Source organism: Leptopilina heterotoma, unplaced genomic scaffold (genome assembly GCF_015476425.1).
Source record: "Leptopilina heterotoma isolate Lh14 unplaced genomic scaffold, ASM1547642v1 Lhet_120, whole genome shotgun sequence".
NCBI lineage: Eukaryota > Metazoa > Arthropoda > Insecta > Hymenoptera > Figitidae > Leptopilina > Leptopilina heterotoma.
This window is the reverse complement of record NW_025110838.1, coordinates 1,984,116-2,002,899: the sequence shown is the minus strand read 5'-3', so window position 1 is coordinate 2,002,899 and position 18,784 is coordinate 1,984,116. Positions and strand designations below refer to the sequence as shown.

Here is an 18,784-nt window from a genome sequence, read left to right as displayed (position 1 = left end):
CTTGGAACAATTGGCTCTCTTCTGTTTCCTTGCTCTTGATGCGCAAAAGAAAACTGATTGACTCGGTGCAACGGCACGTGAATCGATAAGAACGACCAATGGATTCCAGGTTGTGAAGCCCCCGAGTAAAAGGAAGTCAAAAGGGGGGGAGGTTGGAGAAAAAAGGGTATATAGGAAAAAGAGAGAGAAAAAGAAAAACTTTTCTACTATTTAACCCTTTCTTGTACACGCGCGGATCTTAGACTTGAATTCCAAACATGTTTATGTTTACGACACACGTCAATGTGTAAAATAAAGAGTCGTAAAACGTACCAAGAAATCAATTACTCCCCTGTTACTGCTATTACTACTACTACTACTTCTACTGTTGCCTCCCTGCAATCTACTATATACATAAAAATAAAGAAGAAAAAAAATCAATCAATATCTCTCTTCGCCTCTATGCAATCAGCCCAAAAGGAAAGTAAATTTTTCTCCAACTATTTGGAGAAAGTGAATTTGCTAGTTTAGTTTTATCTTGGTTAAAAAATTCAATCTTCATCTTTTTTTTTCTCTTTTTTTTGCTTTCTTTTTTTCTACAAACATCTCGTTTTACAGTTGATCAGGCAACAAACATGAAAGCATTTTATTAGATAATGGATTAAAAGTGTTATATCTTTCTTATTATCTCTTGCCTCTTCTGTTCCAATAAAATTTGCTCACGAATTTTATTCTTTTTCATTATGATGGAGTTTCTTCTGTTTTATAAGATTTCCTTATTATCGAATTCGTTTTTTTTATTGATAAACTCTTTTTTTAGGGAAGAAAATTGCAGAGGAGAATTTTTTTTTGATTTTGATTGACGTTTTTGTGTTAATTTGTTACTTTTAAGTTTGAATTTCGCGGTACTTTAGTTCTATGACGCCTCCGATAGATGGGGAACAAGTTCTGTTGACAATCAATAAGATATTTCGTTTTTATTATTAAATTTTTTTGTTTAAACGACAAATTCTTATTTTGAGGGAAATAATTTAAGGGGTCTTGTAACTTTTTTAGCCCTAAAATCGGATGATTTAAAAAAATTTTTTGCTCATAAGTTTTAAAATATAATTGATCGAAAGTTTTTACATGTCATTGTGTATATTAAGAAGCTTTAAAAAAAGGATTTCAGATTGGAAAAAATATATATACCTTCCTTCTACAGAGGGCGCTTTGTCTACTGGTCAAAATTACTTTTAATTACGGTTGTCATTGTAGCTCATAGCAGAATTATCTAAAATAAAAAAATCAAACATAATTTCAAAATAGATGACTTAATACAGGACCTAAACCTCGAAATACTTATAAATATCAAAAATTAAGAAAATGGCAAGCTTTTGAATCTAAAAATCTGAAAAAACACAATTTTTTTAAACAGAAATGATACACAAAAAGTGTAATTTTGAACATTAGTATAGTAAATCAGAGGTTTAGGTCCTGTATTAAGTCGTCCATTTTGGAATAAAATTTGATATTTTGATTTTAGACGACTCTGCTATGAGCTACAATGACAACCAATAATTTTTACCAGTGGCCAAAGCGCCCTTTGTAGAAGAAAGATACTTATGTTTTTTCTAATAGGAAATTCTTTTTTTAAGACTTCTTAACATACACAATGATATGTAAAAACTTTTGATCATTTATTTTTTAAAACTTATAAGAAAAAAATTTTTTTAAAAACTTCTGATTTTAATTCCTAAAAAAGTTACAAGACCCCTTAAAGAAGGCCATCTGTCGGAGGCGTCATAGAACTATATTGGCGCGAAATTTAAATTTAATATATTCAAAGCGAATAACTGATAAGTAAAACATACTCTTCAGCTAAGAATAAATAAATATTAATTAATCTAATAAAAAATATTAATTAGATTATTAATCAATTAATAAATAGATCGATTATTAATTAATTATTTATTAAATAATAATATAGAAATAAACTTCTCAAATAATATTGAAACTAATTGTTTTTCTTTGTCTAAAATGGAAGCAAAATATAAATACACTCTGTCCACTAAATATTTCGTTAATAACAGAAGAGAACTATTCCATCGCCATCTGTCGGAGGCGTCATTGAACTATACCGGCGCGAAATTTAAATTTAAAGGGGAAAAAATCGAATAACATTGCAAAGTCTCGTCATTGAATTCTGTATTCACAGTGTCTTAGGTCAATATTGCCGATAAAAGTTGGTTGAATTAAATTCAGTCTTATCTGAAAATAAAATTTTCTTTCATGCAACACAGTTTTTATAACTTTATTTCTCTTTTACTTCTCTATTTTTTTTTCCATTTTTTGTTTGGATTACTTCTACTTTCTTATAAAATGATCTTGTTTATAAATTTCACTATCTCGTTCATAAATTTTCTTTCATGTTTCATGAATTTCTTTATCATGCTCATAAATTTCTTACACAATTTATACAAGAACAATAACAGCAAGTGAAATATGATTTTTTTTTTAAATTCTCCTTTTTTTTGTTTCTACTTTGTATATATACATGGTTTAATTATCATTACTTGGCCATTAAGAAAGAACATGGTAAAATTTGCAAAGAGTAATTAATTTATTAAGCTTTTCGTTATTAATATAGTAAACATTTTTTTATCGTAATATTTTGTTTAGAAAATTTAAATAGGTATTTAAATTAAACATCTGAAAATTTAATTTAATTATCTAAGTATATTTACTTTAAATATTGAAATTGAATATATTTGGAAAAGTATTTATTTTATGAAATTGTTATGAAAGTCAATTTATTGGGAAAAAAAGGAAATAAAGTTTCTTTCTTTGTTATAAAATCAATTTTGATACTTGCAATAATAAAACCACGCGATCCTATCTTATGTATATATATATGTGTATACTTAATAGAATTCTCTTTAACGTTTATGAAATTCTACCAAACCACACTAAATCGATTGTGTATATCCTTTACAAAATTATACACATTTTGCAAAGAATTCCACGAATTTTCATTATAAACTTGCAATTGTGAGTTGAAATGTATAAAAGAAATTCTTTATATAATAAATTATTATGGCTTTAGTGGAAAAAAAGTTTTTTCATCACAATGTATAAATATAGAAATCTCATAAAAATTTATGTATTTTTTTACAATTTAAATTCAATTTTTTATGTTCTTGAGAGATAAAAAAAAAAATTTGACCATAAGTTTTACAATTTCTCTCTCTATCTCTCTCTAGAATTTGGAAAATTTTTGATAGTTTAGAAGATGGTTGAAAGAAAAGGAGTTTTAGATGGAAAAAGCCGATATAGTTTAGTTGGAATAAAGCTCTTACTGTAAGTAAGAAAAAAAATATATTGTATAGATATATTCGTGTGGGGTTGTCGTAAAATGTCCACGGAATTCAAAACGAGGATCAACGTCGCCCTCGTTTCATTACCATGAATGTTCCGCCTGTCTGGGAACTCTGGCGACTTACTCTACATAAGCTTATTCCCCTACTTCCTATATATACCTGCTCTTGGTTATTGTTTATGCAAACGCAGATTACTCTATCGATCCTTCTTTAGCATTTTGTCCAACTAAAGTATTTTACGAACAAGAAATTGATACTTTTTTTTAGTGAAAAAATTTTTAATCACCAACAATCTGCTGTCGAATTGAGTAATTTGATTTTCATTTCGATTTTTAATTCTATTCTTAAAAACTAAAAAAAACAAACTTTTCTTGATTGTAATTATGAAATTATTTAATTTCGAGATCAAACATTTACCCAAAAGCACATCTGTTCAAAGAATCAATTTCTATTTTTTGATTTAACAAAATATGTAACGAAAGTGTAACAAAAGCGATAACAAAAAAAAACTGAAGAACTTTTAGTTGATATAATAGACCGTAAAAATTGAAACGCGAAATAGGGTCAGAGAAGTGAAATATATTGTATAGAGATGTAAAAAAAAACGAAAAAGGGACTCGAGAGATTGAAAAGAAAGGGTTGAAACGTTATATTCGAATCTCGTACACATTTCGCGAATTCAAAAGAGTCTTTAACATTTTTTTTTCTTTTTTTCTTTTTCTTAAATATAAAGGCGTTAGAGAGACGGAATTTTGGGCGCGCAGTCAGGGAAATTTGTATGAAGCGTGTTGACTTGATCAAAGACGACGTTTCCTGAAACATCTGGATCTTCTTCGTTCGCTAAATATTCCCCCATCCCCTCCCACCGTAGAAAAAAAAGAAGAAAATAAAAAGGAAAACACGGATAATTTAGATGTTTTTTCAGCCGGACTCTTTAACAGCGCCTTGGCTGTGAAAAAAATAAAGTGTCACTACCAAAAAAATTATCCCTCTTACGAAAGTTGTTCTTTTTTCTAATTTAGGATAAAAAGTGTCTTGTTGCATTATGAACAAAGTTAATTGCAAGAAATTAAATTAACAAAACAGTTATTAAATAGATTACAACCAAGTTGATTTAAACAAATTGAATCTCAACAAAGTTAATTACAACAAATTAGATTACAACAAAGTTAATTACAACAAAGTTATTTGCAATAAATTGTATTCCCACAAAGTTAATTACAACAATTTAAATTACAACTAAATTGTTAACAACAAATTAAATTACAGAAACTTGAATTACAACAAAAGGGTTTGAAAAGTCTAAAGTACATTTTATCCTTGTCTAAAGTACATTTTTCTTCTACAACAATTGACGAAGGTTAAATCCAATTTTTTTATTTAACGAATAAATTAGAATTGAGTGGAAAAAATTTTTTTTTCCTCCTTCATGCGGATAATATTTCAAAGGGAATGTTCATAATAATCTTTGTGTAGTCTATACTTTTAATGATGTAGGCAGAATGTGTATGAAGGTTTTAAATATTTCCGAGAGATTAAATTCAATGGGCAATTAACAGAACTTAATTTTCACAGTACATATAATATTTGTTGAATGGGAATGAGGTAAAAGGTGAGTTTATCTTGGAGCAAAGTGCGTATATAGCCCGTATATATATAAATGCAGAGTTGAGAGGGAAAATGGCACAGGTGCTGGAGATATCTTCGAGTCTCTTCCCATAGAGAATGAGAGAGGGGAAAAATGAGAGGGTAGGGGGCAATTACATAGGAATAAAGAAAGCAATTGTAAGCACGTGGGGCGGAACCACTTACTTTAGAAAAATTAATGAAAATCACCTAAAATAAAATTCGATGTGGAAAAATTGAAATCTCTCTCTCTCTCTCTCTTTTTTTTTCTTTCCGTCCTCTCTCGACACTAGTTGGAAACGACGGCTCCTTTAAAAGCTAAACTATTTTTATTTGCCCTCCTTCGTATATATACTCTTTTAACAATTTCTCTCTTGGATTGTCTATTTCTACCACACGTTTATTTATACAGAAATAGTGGAATCATCTCTGTCCCTCTCTATATCAACTGCAACTTAAAAATTCTCTCTCAAAATACAGGGAAACAATTGGAAAATACTTTTTAATTTTTTGACGCTATTTATTTAATTTATTGTAACTAAAAATACAAATTGAATCCTAATACTAAAATTAATGCTAAAAGCTATTACTGCTATTGATAATAATAATGTCAAAATCAAAAAGTGTCTTTTTTTCCCCCTTCCTGGTGGGGCAAAAGAACCCATTTGTAGTGCTTTCGTAAATCATAACAGTAATAATAATATAATTTTAAGAGTAAAAATAATAAATACAAAAAGCAGCTGCCGAAAGAAGAGAAATCCCATTAATATCGATTTAATTGTAAAATTATTGATTACGGTGTTTATAAAAGATGAAAACGAAAACACGATCGTTTTTCAAAGTTTTGACAGTAAAATCTTTTTCATGTTGTAACTAGTGATTATTTAAAACAGCGGCGTGAAACGAAAAGACATGAAACACACTCGACCTGTTTATTTCGAGTTTACGACAAACATAAAAAAAGTAAAACTACTCATCAATTATTTACGGCGTTTTAAAAATCTCGAAGCACTGTTATTATTTTTCCTTTTTTCCCCAAGTTTAATTCCTTTTTCTTCTTTTTTTTGCAAAAACAATTTTTTGAAATTTAAAAAAATTCTTTTCGCATACGAATACAAATTGAAAATGTAATATACGCAATGACCATAAATTGTTTTTTAAATAAATATATTTTTTCTGTAAAAAAGGAGGAAAATATATTTTATTATTAACTGAAAATATTATATTATTATTATTAACAATATAATTATTTAGTATTACATATTATTTCGACGTCTCGTCGTTATGCACTGCATTTTTAAATATCTCGTTGCTGAGCAATTATAGTTCGATGACGCCTCCGATAGATGGCGAAAGAAAACTCCTTCGCCATCTGTCGGAGGCGTCATAGAACTACAGTGTCGCAAAATTCAAACTTTTTTTAATGAAGAATATATTATATTTTCTTCCTTTTTATAGAAGAATATATTAATATTTCTTTCTTTTATTGAAGAAAATACAAGATTAATTTTCTTCTATTTCTTATAGAGAAAAATATTAAATAAATTTTCTCTTTTTTCATAGAGGAATATACTAAATAAATTTTAATTTTGTTTGTTGCAGGATGGTCCGGATGATCGGAGATGAATTTCTGACAGAAGAGAGGGATCGAAAATATTATGCGGATCATTACACATGCTGTCCACCGCCATTGTTTATCATTCTCATTACACTCGTTGAGGTGAGTGGAATAATTAAACGTTCTTTTTTTCATCTATTTTGTATTGTATATATCGCTTATCAGCCACACATTTTGCACGTTATAAATTACCCATTTTACTTATATATACCCTGTGCAATAACGTGTCGTCGCCTAAGAAAAGTGATCGAGAACTTGGTATACCTTGTCGTTAATTAAATTTACAAGTTATATGGTAGCAAGTTGGTAAACGGATACCACGTCTCTATACTTCGTTCACATATATAATGCGTATATATATATGTATACAAATATATATACATATATTTATACATATATATGTATGTAATTTTAACCATCATCGGTTATTACCCATTAACGAGAGCGTTGCTTGATACACGATGTACGCTTCGGGTCAGAATTTGTCACATTTCAGCTAGCTCAATTTTAATAATAATTTATAGCTGTCTGCTCATACAACATATTATATCCCCGCGTGTGTTTCACATCGCCTATCAAAGTCCCACGAGAAACGATTTTTTACATTCACGTCAACAAATTAAAAAATCTAAATGACACAATTATTATTGATTTTCAATGTTTTTAACTTTGGGATTCCTAAACTTTTATATAAACGAAATTTATTTATATTACCTCAAAAATTTAATTATAATAAAGAAATTTAGTATTTAAATTCATGTTAATATCGCGTCATATTAGAAGAAAATATTAATAATATTAATAATAAATATTCGCATTGTTATTACACGGCTCTCAATTTATGATAAAAATAATGATCAGTTTTGCTTTAGTCATAACACATAAAATAGTTGACGATTGTCCTTAAATATTGTGTTCAAACATTATTAATCGTTTATATTGCGAGCGACACTATAATATATTTTTCGTACCAGCGATCTAAAGCGGTACCGATAAAGAATGGGCGTGCAATGGGGATAGGAATATAATAACGTATATATATATGGCTTCATGTACCATAGACACGACAAACTTTTGCGTAAATCGCACTAAATTACCACGGAAGTATTATCATTTACCTGAATATAATGGACGTGCTATACGTGTGCTCCCTGTATTATACTTTAATATACGAGCCAAAAGTGGCACCGACTATGGCGCAGCAATGCGCGGTATATATATGTATAGAGAGAGAGAGAGCAGGGCACACAGCATGCAATAAATTATTATTAGAATCGAACCTGCAGCGAATGTGACAATCTCCGGGCGTGAATCACCCGCTACCGCATCCAGTAATTGGCAATAATCGTGTCTTCCCGAACCATAGAACACACAGAGATGTGTAAAGGAGAGAGAGTGAGAGAGAGAGAGAGAGAGAGAGAGACAGAGGTTATTATTAACACCGTGACGCGAAGACGAATCACCTACGTTCGATAATGATAAGTTCCCATATTCTCCTATGTCAAACTTCAGCCCCAAGATAATATTAAACAATAGACGTAGTTTGATCGAATTCATCATATGTGGTGATGAGGAAATTCAGCAATCTATATTCTGTCATTGAGTTATCGTTTATTTGTTTTTGCGTAGCGTTGTAGGATTTTTGGTAAAAAGAAAGTTGGTGGTAAATAAATTTCTTTTTTTAAAAAGTTTATGAAAATTCTTTTAAACTCTTTCTGTAGGGAAGAAAGGAATTTTATTTAACTTTTTGTTAACCTTTTCGTGTTAATTTGTAACTTTTAATTTGAATTTCGCGGTACAGTAGTTCTATGACGCCTCCGCTAGATAGCGAGCAAATTCTATTGATAAACGAAATCTTTCGTTTTCATTATTTATCGAATTTTTGTTTTATTGACAAACTCCTATTTCAAAGAAATTTTATTGACAGAACAAGATATTTCGTTTTTATAAAGTTTATCTGTCTTAAAATCAAGAAAAATATAGATATTGTCTATTAAATATATTTTAATGAGCAACGTGTTTCCTTTCGCCATCTGTCGAAGGCGTCATAGAACTATAGTGGCGCAAAATCCAAACTTAATGAACACAACAAAAAATAAAATGCAGATATAATCTGACCACTGAATATCTCGTTTATGATCAAAAAATTCCCTTTCACCATCTGTCGGAGGCGTCATAGAACTACAGTGGCGCGAAATTTGAATTAAATTAAAAAAAAGCAAACTAATGACTAGTAGAACCGGGAAAAGAAACCATAAAATATCCAAAGCGATTTTAAATAACGGATAAAAGCATAAATTATTATTTGAAATTGTAATTCGAATTCTAATTTAGAATACCAATAATTTTGATTGTATCGAAACGATGAAAAATCTAGTTAAATTATATAGTTGAAATGTAGCTCTGAAATAGAAAAGATTCTAATAATGTAAAGAAAATGAAATACTCGATAAATTGAAAAAATTATGACTCTTTTGGAAAAAGATATTTGATTGCAATAGAAGAAGAAGAAGAAGAGATGCTAATAATAATTTGCATTTCAACTGAACTGTAATTTTTCCTCTCCTAGGGGGGAGAATTCCATAAAACGACTCCTACTTAAAAAAAAGCGACTACTCCCTAATGATTATTTGTATGCGAGAGAGACTATTTTTTGATACAATTGTGAAATAGAAAAGAGAGTCTAATGATTATATAGAATCAGGAGAGATGTTTAGTGTGTGTTGAAGGTAATTTTCTCCTGATAAGAGGATTCATTTAGGTCGTTTTCATGTATTTCGAATGTAACGAGCACGCTTTCAACCTCCATGACGAAGACTATTATATCGGTACAATCCATTTATTCGTCTTTTTTGGTTACAGAGAGTATTTTCCCCAACTGAAAAGGTGCGGGTAAAGTTTTATCTCTCCGGTGTGATATACGACAGTATCACCAGTGTTTTCCCCCGTGTCTAGGTCGAAGGGTTTTAGTTTAGAGATTGTATAAGAGAAAGAGAGATGGACTATTGTGTGCGCAATGGTACACACTCACACAACGAGGAGAAATCCGGTAATCTTCCGCGAGTGGAACACAGCTTTATTTCTAACCTGTCGTATATTTCTTTGAAATGTCGAGTCAAGCCTCTCGCTATTTTCCTCGAAATCGATAATGCCGATTTTTTTTCGTTTTCCTTTTAATTTCGGAGGTTTTTTTTATGTTCTTTCTTCTGCTCTTTTCTGCTGTTTGTTACTCTTTCGCACGCTTTTTTTTCACTCTTCTATACGCGGCTCTCTACACTCTTTTTTCTGCTGTTCAGAGTCGCCTTTTCCGGTAGGTCGAAAGTCGTTTAGCGTCTATGCGATTTTTTACCTTGCGGCAAATGCATTTTCTAATTTGTATTTTGAAGAACGTTTTGTCTTAGGGGGTAAAGAGGACGCTATGACGGTTCGCAATATCGGAGAGGAAACTTTTGTTTCCAAAAAAAAGCCACTGTTTCTGTAAGTTTAAAAAGCGGGGAGTAAACTAGAAAAAACACGCTCGAGGATCCATTTCAACTGATTTCCAATTCTTATCGGGGGAGACACTTTTAAAAGGGTATTTTTCTACTTTATTCTAATTAAGTGCCGTGGAGAGTGATATTTTTCTTTCTTTTTTTTTCTAGGGGGGTAATTAGTCTTCCTTTCTCGTGGAGTTAAATGTTTATTTTGCGACATTAAATCGCTGATGGTATTTTGACCCAAGTACAATTTATTTGAAAAATACTCTTTAGGACACGGATTTTAGAACTCGGGTACTAATTACCTAGACGTGTTAATTAATTCAAGCAAATATCTATACATTTCTTGTTTCTGCAAACTTCCCGAAGAATTTATGTTGGGGATATGGAAAAGAGTAATGAAAAAATAATGTTTAACAAATATTTAATGTGAAAGTTAAATTCTTTTGCTTGGTGCAAACAACTGTCGTGAGTATCTGCGATTCTGTAATAAAATTAGGCTTGAGTTAATATTTTATGAAATACGTTTTTATGCTAACAAGTTCGTTTAGCATAAATTTGTTCCGTTTCCAAGTTAGACGAATCAAAAAACTATCGAAGTTTACAAAGGGAATGTTTATTAGGAATAAGGTAATTAATAAGAAGCGTGCGCCTGTGGTTTCAAGAAGTGGGAAGACTATCCAGCGTGCGGACCGGGAGAAAGACCCGGCTCCGCCCACCGGAGACTGGCTCGTGGTGGGGGTATCCCCTCCCGCTGCGGTCGAGCGGTCAGCCGACCAATAGCGACCGGTCCTCAGGGAGTATAAATATCGAGTGCCAAGGATCGGCACAGCCATTCCGCATGGGACTTTCTTGCGGTGCAGAACTATTAATTAACTTCTGTTTTGAATTTATTCCTTCGTATGCTGATTCGACTACCTGGTCTCCCACTGCTTCTTTAATATTCTTTTCTAAACAGAGAACTACTACACTTTTATTGTAAATCTAGTATTCAGAAAACTATCGAACTTCCAAAATCTAGTCTTCTGAAAACTGTTAAACTTCCAGAATCTGGTCTTGTGAAAATTTTTGAACTTCCAGAATCTTTTCTTCTGAAAATTGTCGAAGCTAATAAGGTGCATGAGATTGTGCTTCCTCCCTCTCATCAGGAAGCAATATTTGACGGAATACAGTTGTCCAAAGACGGGGAAAATTCAATGAACCAAACTGGCGACTACCCATAACGTCCCTCCTGCCCTAAAGTGGAAGCCATCACCCCGTGTAATATTTGCAATCACCCGGTGCAATATCTAACGTTCGCGTTCCTTTAATGTACTATACTCGGCATGGCGCTCGTTCGTGTAATATAGTTTCTGCATAACGAGGTTAGTTTAGTGAGCGAGCATTTAGACGCACAGATATATAAGCGAAGAGCTCTGGTGTTGCTTGTTGGGGGCATAACACTTGTGTACATGAACTTAAAGAGGGAATGGCTATGGATGGTAACTACTATCCATTTTAGTCTGATGGTGTGAGAGGAGAATGTGAAGAAGGTATGAGACGGACCGAGAAGGTGAAATTCGGCCGGGATGGCGTCTTAGTAATATCCGGCGGGCAACCGGAATCTCCCTTATCTCGAGGTCGTGTTCAGCATCCACCCCCTTTTGCCCTCTTCTCAACCAGAATCTCTCGTGTTGGAGGAGGAAGGACGAGATTCTGTCTAAAGGCGGCCGTAAGGAGGCGAACGTGAACATCGAATGCACCACGCCGCTTAAGTGGAGTTCGAGATGCTTCCTCCTTCTGTGACTCCTAAACTCGAAATTTCCACGAGTGGAACGTTTAATCAGGTTTAGGACTCTAGGTGAACGACTAACTTTCAAGAAACTTGCAATCACAGCTGTAGATATCGAATGAGTTGATTTAACTTAATGGGAAGCTTCAAAAGATGCGTTCATCATCTTGTCCTCTTTTCTTCTCTTCTTTCTTCTTGGCTCAGAAATTCAAAAAGTGAATTTTTTCTTTTTCTCCTTATTTTCCCTTTTGGCTCAAAATTTCAACACTCTTTCTCTATTCTTTCTTTTAGGCCCAAAATTTTCTGAATTTATTTCCAAAGAACTTTTCGGATTAATTTAGAAAATAGGCGCCTACTTGGTAGAATTATTCGACAAATAGTGGGGAATGAAAATGAATAGGAAAAAAATTTGAATTGTAGACATGGTTCGTTTTTAGGAATCATACTTTTTGAAGGGTTCCATCTCGTGTCGTGTGAATTGAAAGATTCTATATCTCTCGTGCCGTGGAAATTGAAAGGTTCTAAGTCGATTTCAATACCCTTTTCATATACAGCAAAAATGAAATTTCAATCTCGAGTGTAAAATCAAGAATGTTATCAGTTAATAAAAAGTGAAGTAGGTATTTCTTACCAAACTTTATCAACAAAAAAATACCGAAAATTTGCCATTTTTCAAAGGAAAAAAAAAAAATTTCAAATTTCCTTCAGCACTTTAACTTATATTGTTAGTTTTCAACTCTTTTGACACTGAAAAATCAGAAAGGAAATTGAAAAAATGAAATTCTAGCAGAAATTTTAATAATTTGTAATTTTAATAGTTATAATTTACATATAAAGATTTCCCTTAAATAATCATAAATTCAAGTAGTACAATGCCTAATTGCTCATATAACGTTTAAAATTTATTTTGAATTCAATACCCATTATTACCAAAGTACGAGCAAAGTACTTTGAATTTAGTAGAACGCAAAAGGGGATATCTACTACATTTGTATGGTATTCAAATGGAAGATAATACATAATAATGAGGACGAGAATTTTGTTAGCTCGTAATAACAATAATTAATAGGATGCGCGCTCAGATTATGCGCTCACTCCACACGTCGATATCCTGTTTATATTGTTAAATGAATGAAAAGATTCTCCTTCTCTCTCTCTCCATGTATATATTAGTATATTTATTTATTAATGCAACATTCAGTCTCCTACAATTCTCTGATTGAAAATTTTCACATCTCTTTGACAAATGACATTGAATGTCAAAGGCAAATTAAACAAATATTACAGAAATTTCCACACGCTCGGTTTACAAAATTTAATATTTAAATATTCATCGAGGAGGGGTGGGGGGGGGGGGGTTGTGGATTCTATTTGACAAATATTGTCATTATATTCGAATAGTTAGAGAATAAAAGTTTTGTAAATTTAATTGTGAATTTTGTGTAAATATTTAGTTGGAATAATTAATATTTGAAATTCAATTGTATTGAAATGAGGAATTATGATAAAATTTTCGAATTGATAGAATTGATTGTGAATGGGAATGAGAATAGGGAACAAATGTTGATTTAGGGAAAATAAAAAAAGGGGATATATGAATTTTAAGGTCGTCTCAGGTTGATGTGTGTTCGAAGTGTTCTGTTTATGAACGCTTTAGAAACACGCGAACTTTGTCGACTTGAAACTATAATGTAGACACTTGAGACTCACTGTACTTGAATGTATCTTTGAGCGTATCTACAATGCGCCTTAATGCGTATGTAGCAACTTTCGTGACACCCGGATATTTTGCTTATATAGCTCGACAATAAAGAACTTAATTTTTAGCGTTGAAAACTAATAAAAATTGGAGAAAACTAAGAAAAAGCGTTTAAAAAAATAGAAAAGCTTAAAGAAAGCTTAAAAAGGTGAACAAAATTAAAAGGAAACTAAAAAAGAAAAAGAAAATTAATTTCAATGTAATTTAAATTTAATTCAATTTTTTTTCAATTTTTCTTTATTTATTTTGCCTCTGCTTATAAGAAAATAATTAAATTAGATTAAAATGATATTGAAATTGATTTAAGAAAATTAAATGTACATTTAAATCAATTAAATAAAAAAATAACAATTAAAAATTAAAAAAGCTAAGGAAATTAATTTTAGTGTAATTTAATATTAATTCAATTTTTTTAGTTTTCCCTAGTTTTTCTTATTAATAAAAAAATAATTTAAAATACTAAAAAAGCTAAAACAAAATAATAGAAAACTAAAAAAATAAAAAAACAATTTTATTTTTTTAGTTTATTTTTTTATAAAAAAATTAAAATAAAAACTAAATAATTCAAAAAACTAAAAAAGCCAAAAGAAAATAATAGAAAACTATAAAGATAATAGAACAGAGCTAAACTAAAATTGTTCTAAACTATTAAAGATTGAAAAACTTTTGTATCAAAGAGTAAAATAAAAACAAAATTTGTGAAAGAAAAAAATAATTGCGTCAACGTATTGAAATATTTATTAAAATTAAATTAAAAATTGTTTGTTGTCGCGCTATTTAAAGCAAAATAAAAAAACTTAAAAAGGTAAAATTACATTATTAAAAGTTACATTATAATGAACTTTATAAAGTTTAAAATTGAAAGAATAGAAAAAAATTGCAGAAAAATTTTCACGCGCCGCTAATTACACAATGCTTTTCTTTATTATAATTTTTTTTATATTTTTGCAATTTTTTTTTTCAATGAACAACAATATGAAACAAAAGTAAAAGTGTGTTTCATTTTTTGCCTCCACGCGGTAAATTTTTTCACAAACCCCCCCTCCTAACTTTCTAGCGTGTTGTTTGCGATATGGCTCCCTCGGCCATATTATACTGTTAACGACTGTGTCAAGAGGAAAGATACTTCAAAAAGCTTCACTATAAAAAATTGAAAGACGTATATACTTTACATTATAAGTTGAGTTTAACTTCAAAAGGCAATTTTTTTCCCCTCTTTTTTTTTTGAGATTGAGGAATTTATTTTTTATAAGTTTGTATATTAAAAATTTGTAAGTATTGAAGGAATTTTTTTTAAAAGTTTCTTTCTGACTAAAAATACAATACTTTGTGTCTAAAATTTAATTTTCAAATTTTTACAATTATTTTTTATTATTTTTCATTATTTTTCATCACTTTTTAATTATTTTTAATTATTTTCAAAAATTATAGTTAATTTTGAATTAAATAACAATTTTATGAAATTAAAAGTATACGTTAAATTACATTATGAAATTAAATTATAACAATTAAATTAAAAAAAGAAAATTGAAATTACATTACATTAAATTAATCAAAAATCCAATTGAATTAAAATTATTTTTTAAATTGAAATTAAAATTGAATTAAATATAATTGAAAATATATTCCTTTGAATTTATATTTTAACTTACGTTTACAGTTTACAGTTTACAGAAATAATTTTTATTATTTGAATACTTGTTTATTTAATTATCTTTAAATAAACAGTAATTTTAATATTTATTTTATTTCGATACATATTGAAAATTCCCATCTATATACTGTTTCATTTATCAGAGAGTAAACATTTTTTCTTTAATTATTTAAAAAAATAACAATTATTCGTTATATATTATTTCGTAAAATGTAGAATTTTCTCTCTCTTTTTCTTATTTTTTTGCGAATTTATTTTTTTACGCTTATTTTTGCTTTTAACTTTCTGCAATATTGTATATATGTACGTACATTTCATACATTATTATCAATCAATATTACGTTGGATCATATAATTTGACAGTTAAAAAGAATTGAATCGAGGATAATCGTGAATGATTGACTTTCTTTTCCTCTTGCGCATTTCTTATAAAATTGTGTTCATCAAAAAAGTGGAAACAAAACATTAAATGTCAGATTTTTGTTTTTACACTGAGTTTTCTATATTCTCGGATGTACGAAAAAACGGTAAAAGGAAAAAATTTAAATAAAACGGAAACCAAATATGAATTCTTCACATGTGAATTGTGTTGGGGCGAGGGTGAAAGTTCATTCGTCCGTGAGGGTGAAATTAAAACGAGAGGGCTTATAGGGGAGACACGCGAACTGGTAGTGGTCGGCTTGATTCCGGTACTCGTCACGCATCGCGCCGTAGTTGCACCTTCACACATATATATGTATATATATATATATTTTTTTTTATATATTTTATAAATATGTGTGTGTACGAATATATATATTTATTTAGACACATATTTGTTTGTATACATACATTTACGTTTAAGCACCTTCAAGTAAAGAGTGTACGTTGAGTATTAGCACGTGTTTCACGAAGTGAAAAAGTAAAAAAGTATAAGTGAAAAAGGTAGAAATTATTTTCGCAGTAAAAAAGTCACTCGCATCTTAAATAAATCTTTAAAAAATAAATAAAAAAAATTAGTAAAGTAGAGTGGGATAAAAAAGACATTTTTTTACCTTTTATGCAATAAAAAATGGCAGACGTGCTTGACAAAAAAAACTACAAATCAACTAATTTTTTTTATAGTAAAATATTAATGGAAATATCAAAATAAAATTAAAACAAAATTTAGTATTCAGTGCTGCCAGATTCGAAGATTTTTCTTCAAATATATGAAGAATAAATTAACGCAATCTGCGATATTTGAAGAATTTGAAGAAATATTGTAAAAACTTGAAGATTTTTTGAAAATTTTGCGAAGGCTGTTGAATATATCAAATAATAATGAAAATATCTATTAATATTTAAATAATATAAATTTACCATTTTTTAAAAATAAATTATAATTTTTGTTCTTTACATTCTTATGATTATAATAATAAATGTACCTAATAATTATTAATTACTATAGTAAATGTTACTGTTCCATTTATTATTTTGCAAATTAAAAAATCTTATATTTCCAAATATAAACATTAATTGTTGAATAATTTCAGATTCAAAATTTAAAAAGTTCACCTATTAACTAAATAATTAACTATTTCTTGTTTATTATTTTCAAAAATGTTAATAACATTTTTCGCAAGAAATGAATTATTTAAAAAAATTTTTAAGGACATGAATTTATTTTCAAAAATTTTAATAAAACATTCTTTGGAAGAATTCAATTATTTTTATAAACAGTCACATTTCATCGCAGAAATTCAATTATTTTCAAAAACAATTTTAATAAAATTTCACGCAAAGATTCAATTATTTAAAAAAATTCTTGTTAAGAATTAAATTATTTTCAATAATTTTAATAACATTTTTAGGAAAAATTTGACTTTTTTTTTAAATAATATTTTTTTTTTTGGGAGAATTCAATATTGTTTTCAATACAATTTTAATTGAATTTTCTCGAAAGAATTCAATTATTTCGAAATTTTTTTAATAAAATTCTTGAAGAATTAAATTATTTTCAATAGTTTTAATTATACATTCTTTGAAAAAATTTGATTCTTTTTATAAATATGAATATATTTTCGCGAGAATTCAATATTATTTTCAATACAATTTCGATTAAATTCTCTGGAAAGAATTCAATTATTTAAAAAAATTTTTGATATAATTCTTCAAAGGACATTAATTTTTTTCAAATTTTTAGATAAAATACAAATTTTAATTGAAAATGAAATTGAAACTTTTCAAATTTTTTAGAAAATAATGAAAATATTTTACTCAAAAAAAATGTTATGTTACATTTATTTACGAATTTCTTTAATTGCAAACGTATTCAAAAACATCAATTACTTTTTTTTCAAATAAATATTTAAATATTATTTTTCCATAGGAATTAAGAATTTCAAAAATTTCAAATTCAAATCTTTTTAAATTCAATAAGAATATTTTTATAAAACATGAAGATAGTATGATTGCTCCGAGTCAAAAACTTGGAGTGATCGATTTCTTCATGTTTTATAACAATTAAAGATGACCGAGTGATAAAATCATTGTTTTATATTATAAGAATATTATTACAGTAAATTTTTTAAAATTATTTTCATCATTTCAAATCAATTATTATTTTCTAGAATTTTTAATTTTTTTTTTATGAAAATAATTGAATTCCTTAAAAAAAATTTTATTATTTATAAAAATTTATTTATAATTGAATTATTGCGAAGGAATTTATAAAAAATTTGTAAATAATTGAATTTCTGAGAAATTTTTATTATTTATGAAAATAATAATTAATGTTTGCGACCGTACTATTTTTTGGAATTTGAAATTGATTTGAAAATAATTGAACTTTGGGGAAGAATTTTGTTATTTATAAAGATAATTGTGATTTTGACTAGAATTTTTTTTAAAGAAAGATAATTGAATTTTATGAGAATTATTTTTAAAGTTGCTAATTTTATCCTAAAATGTTAGCCGCACGCTTTAGTGCGCGAATTGTTGCTAGTTAGTAAAATAAAGTAAGAATTATCAAAAATTAAATTTTACTGAATATTAGACAGAAATTTACACAATTATATTTTCTTTTAACTAATTAATTAATAATATTAATTTTTAGCAGAAAATGAGTATTTAATAAATATATAATTTATAATAAATTCAGTATAGGATAAATAAAAAATATAAGAAGAATATACGATAAAAATCCTATAATAGAAATATTGTGTAATAAAAAAAAATATTATTTTTTGAAAAATTGAGTAAATTTGATGTATTTAAATTAAACACCTATTCACCAATATCTGACTAATATTACGTTTGAATAAGTTCACAAATCTCCAATTATGCGCGATTAAAATACATGGGGAATTACTCACTGAAACAGAGGAGATTAAGGTCGATTAAATTGCGAGTTACATTAAGAGTCTATTGAAAAATCATTGAATGTAACAATGAACCAAAAACGGAATTGCTTCGCCCGAAGGGATGGTCGACTTGTTAAATATGAATCGTAACGTGTGGGGACTAAATACAAAATCAATTTTATTCTGACCACCAATTCACCTCCTATATATGCGTGAATG

General features: G+C 28.7%; 1 protein-coding gene across 2 annotated transcripts in view; it reads left to right on the top strand.

The window, feature by feature from the left end:
• The window catches only part of LOC122510302 (protein rhomboid-like), a 193,524-nt gene that overhangs the window by 19,433 nt on the left and 155,307 nt on the right, over window positions 1–18,784 (top strand). For both annotated transcript variants that reach the window (XR_006302430.1, XM_043624841.1), the window contains exon 2: window positions 6,567–6,684. Coding sequence is in view for 1 of the 2 variants with exons in the window: in XM_043624841.1 (XP_043480776.1) it covers window positions 6,567–6,684 (118 nt within the window). In the remaining variant the exon portion in view is untranslated. The remainder of the gene's footprint in view (window positions 1–6,566; window positions 6,685–18,784) is intronic.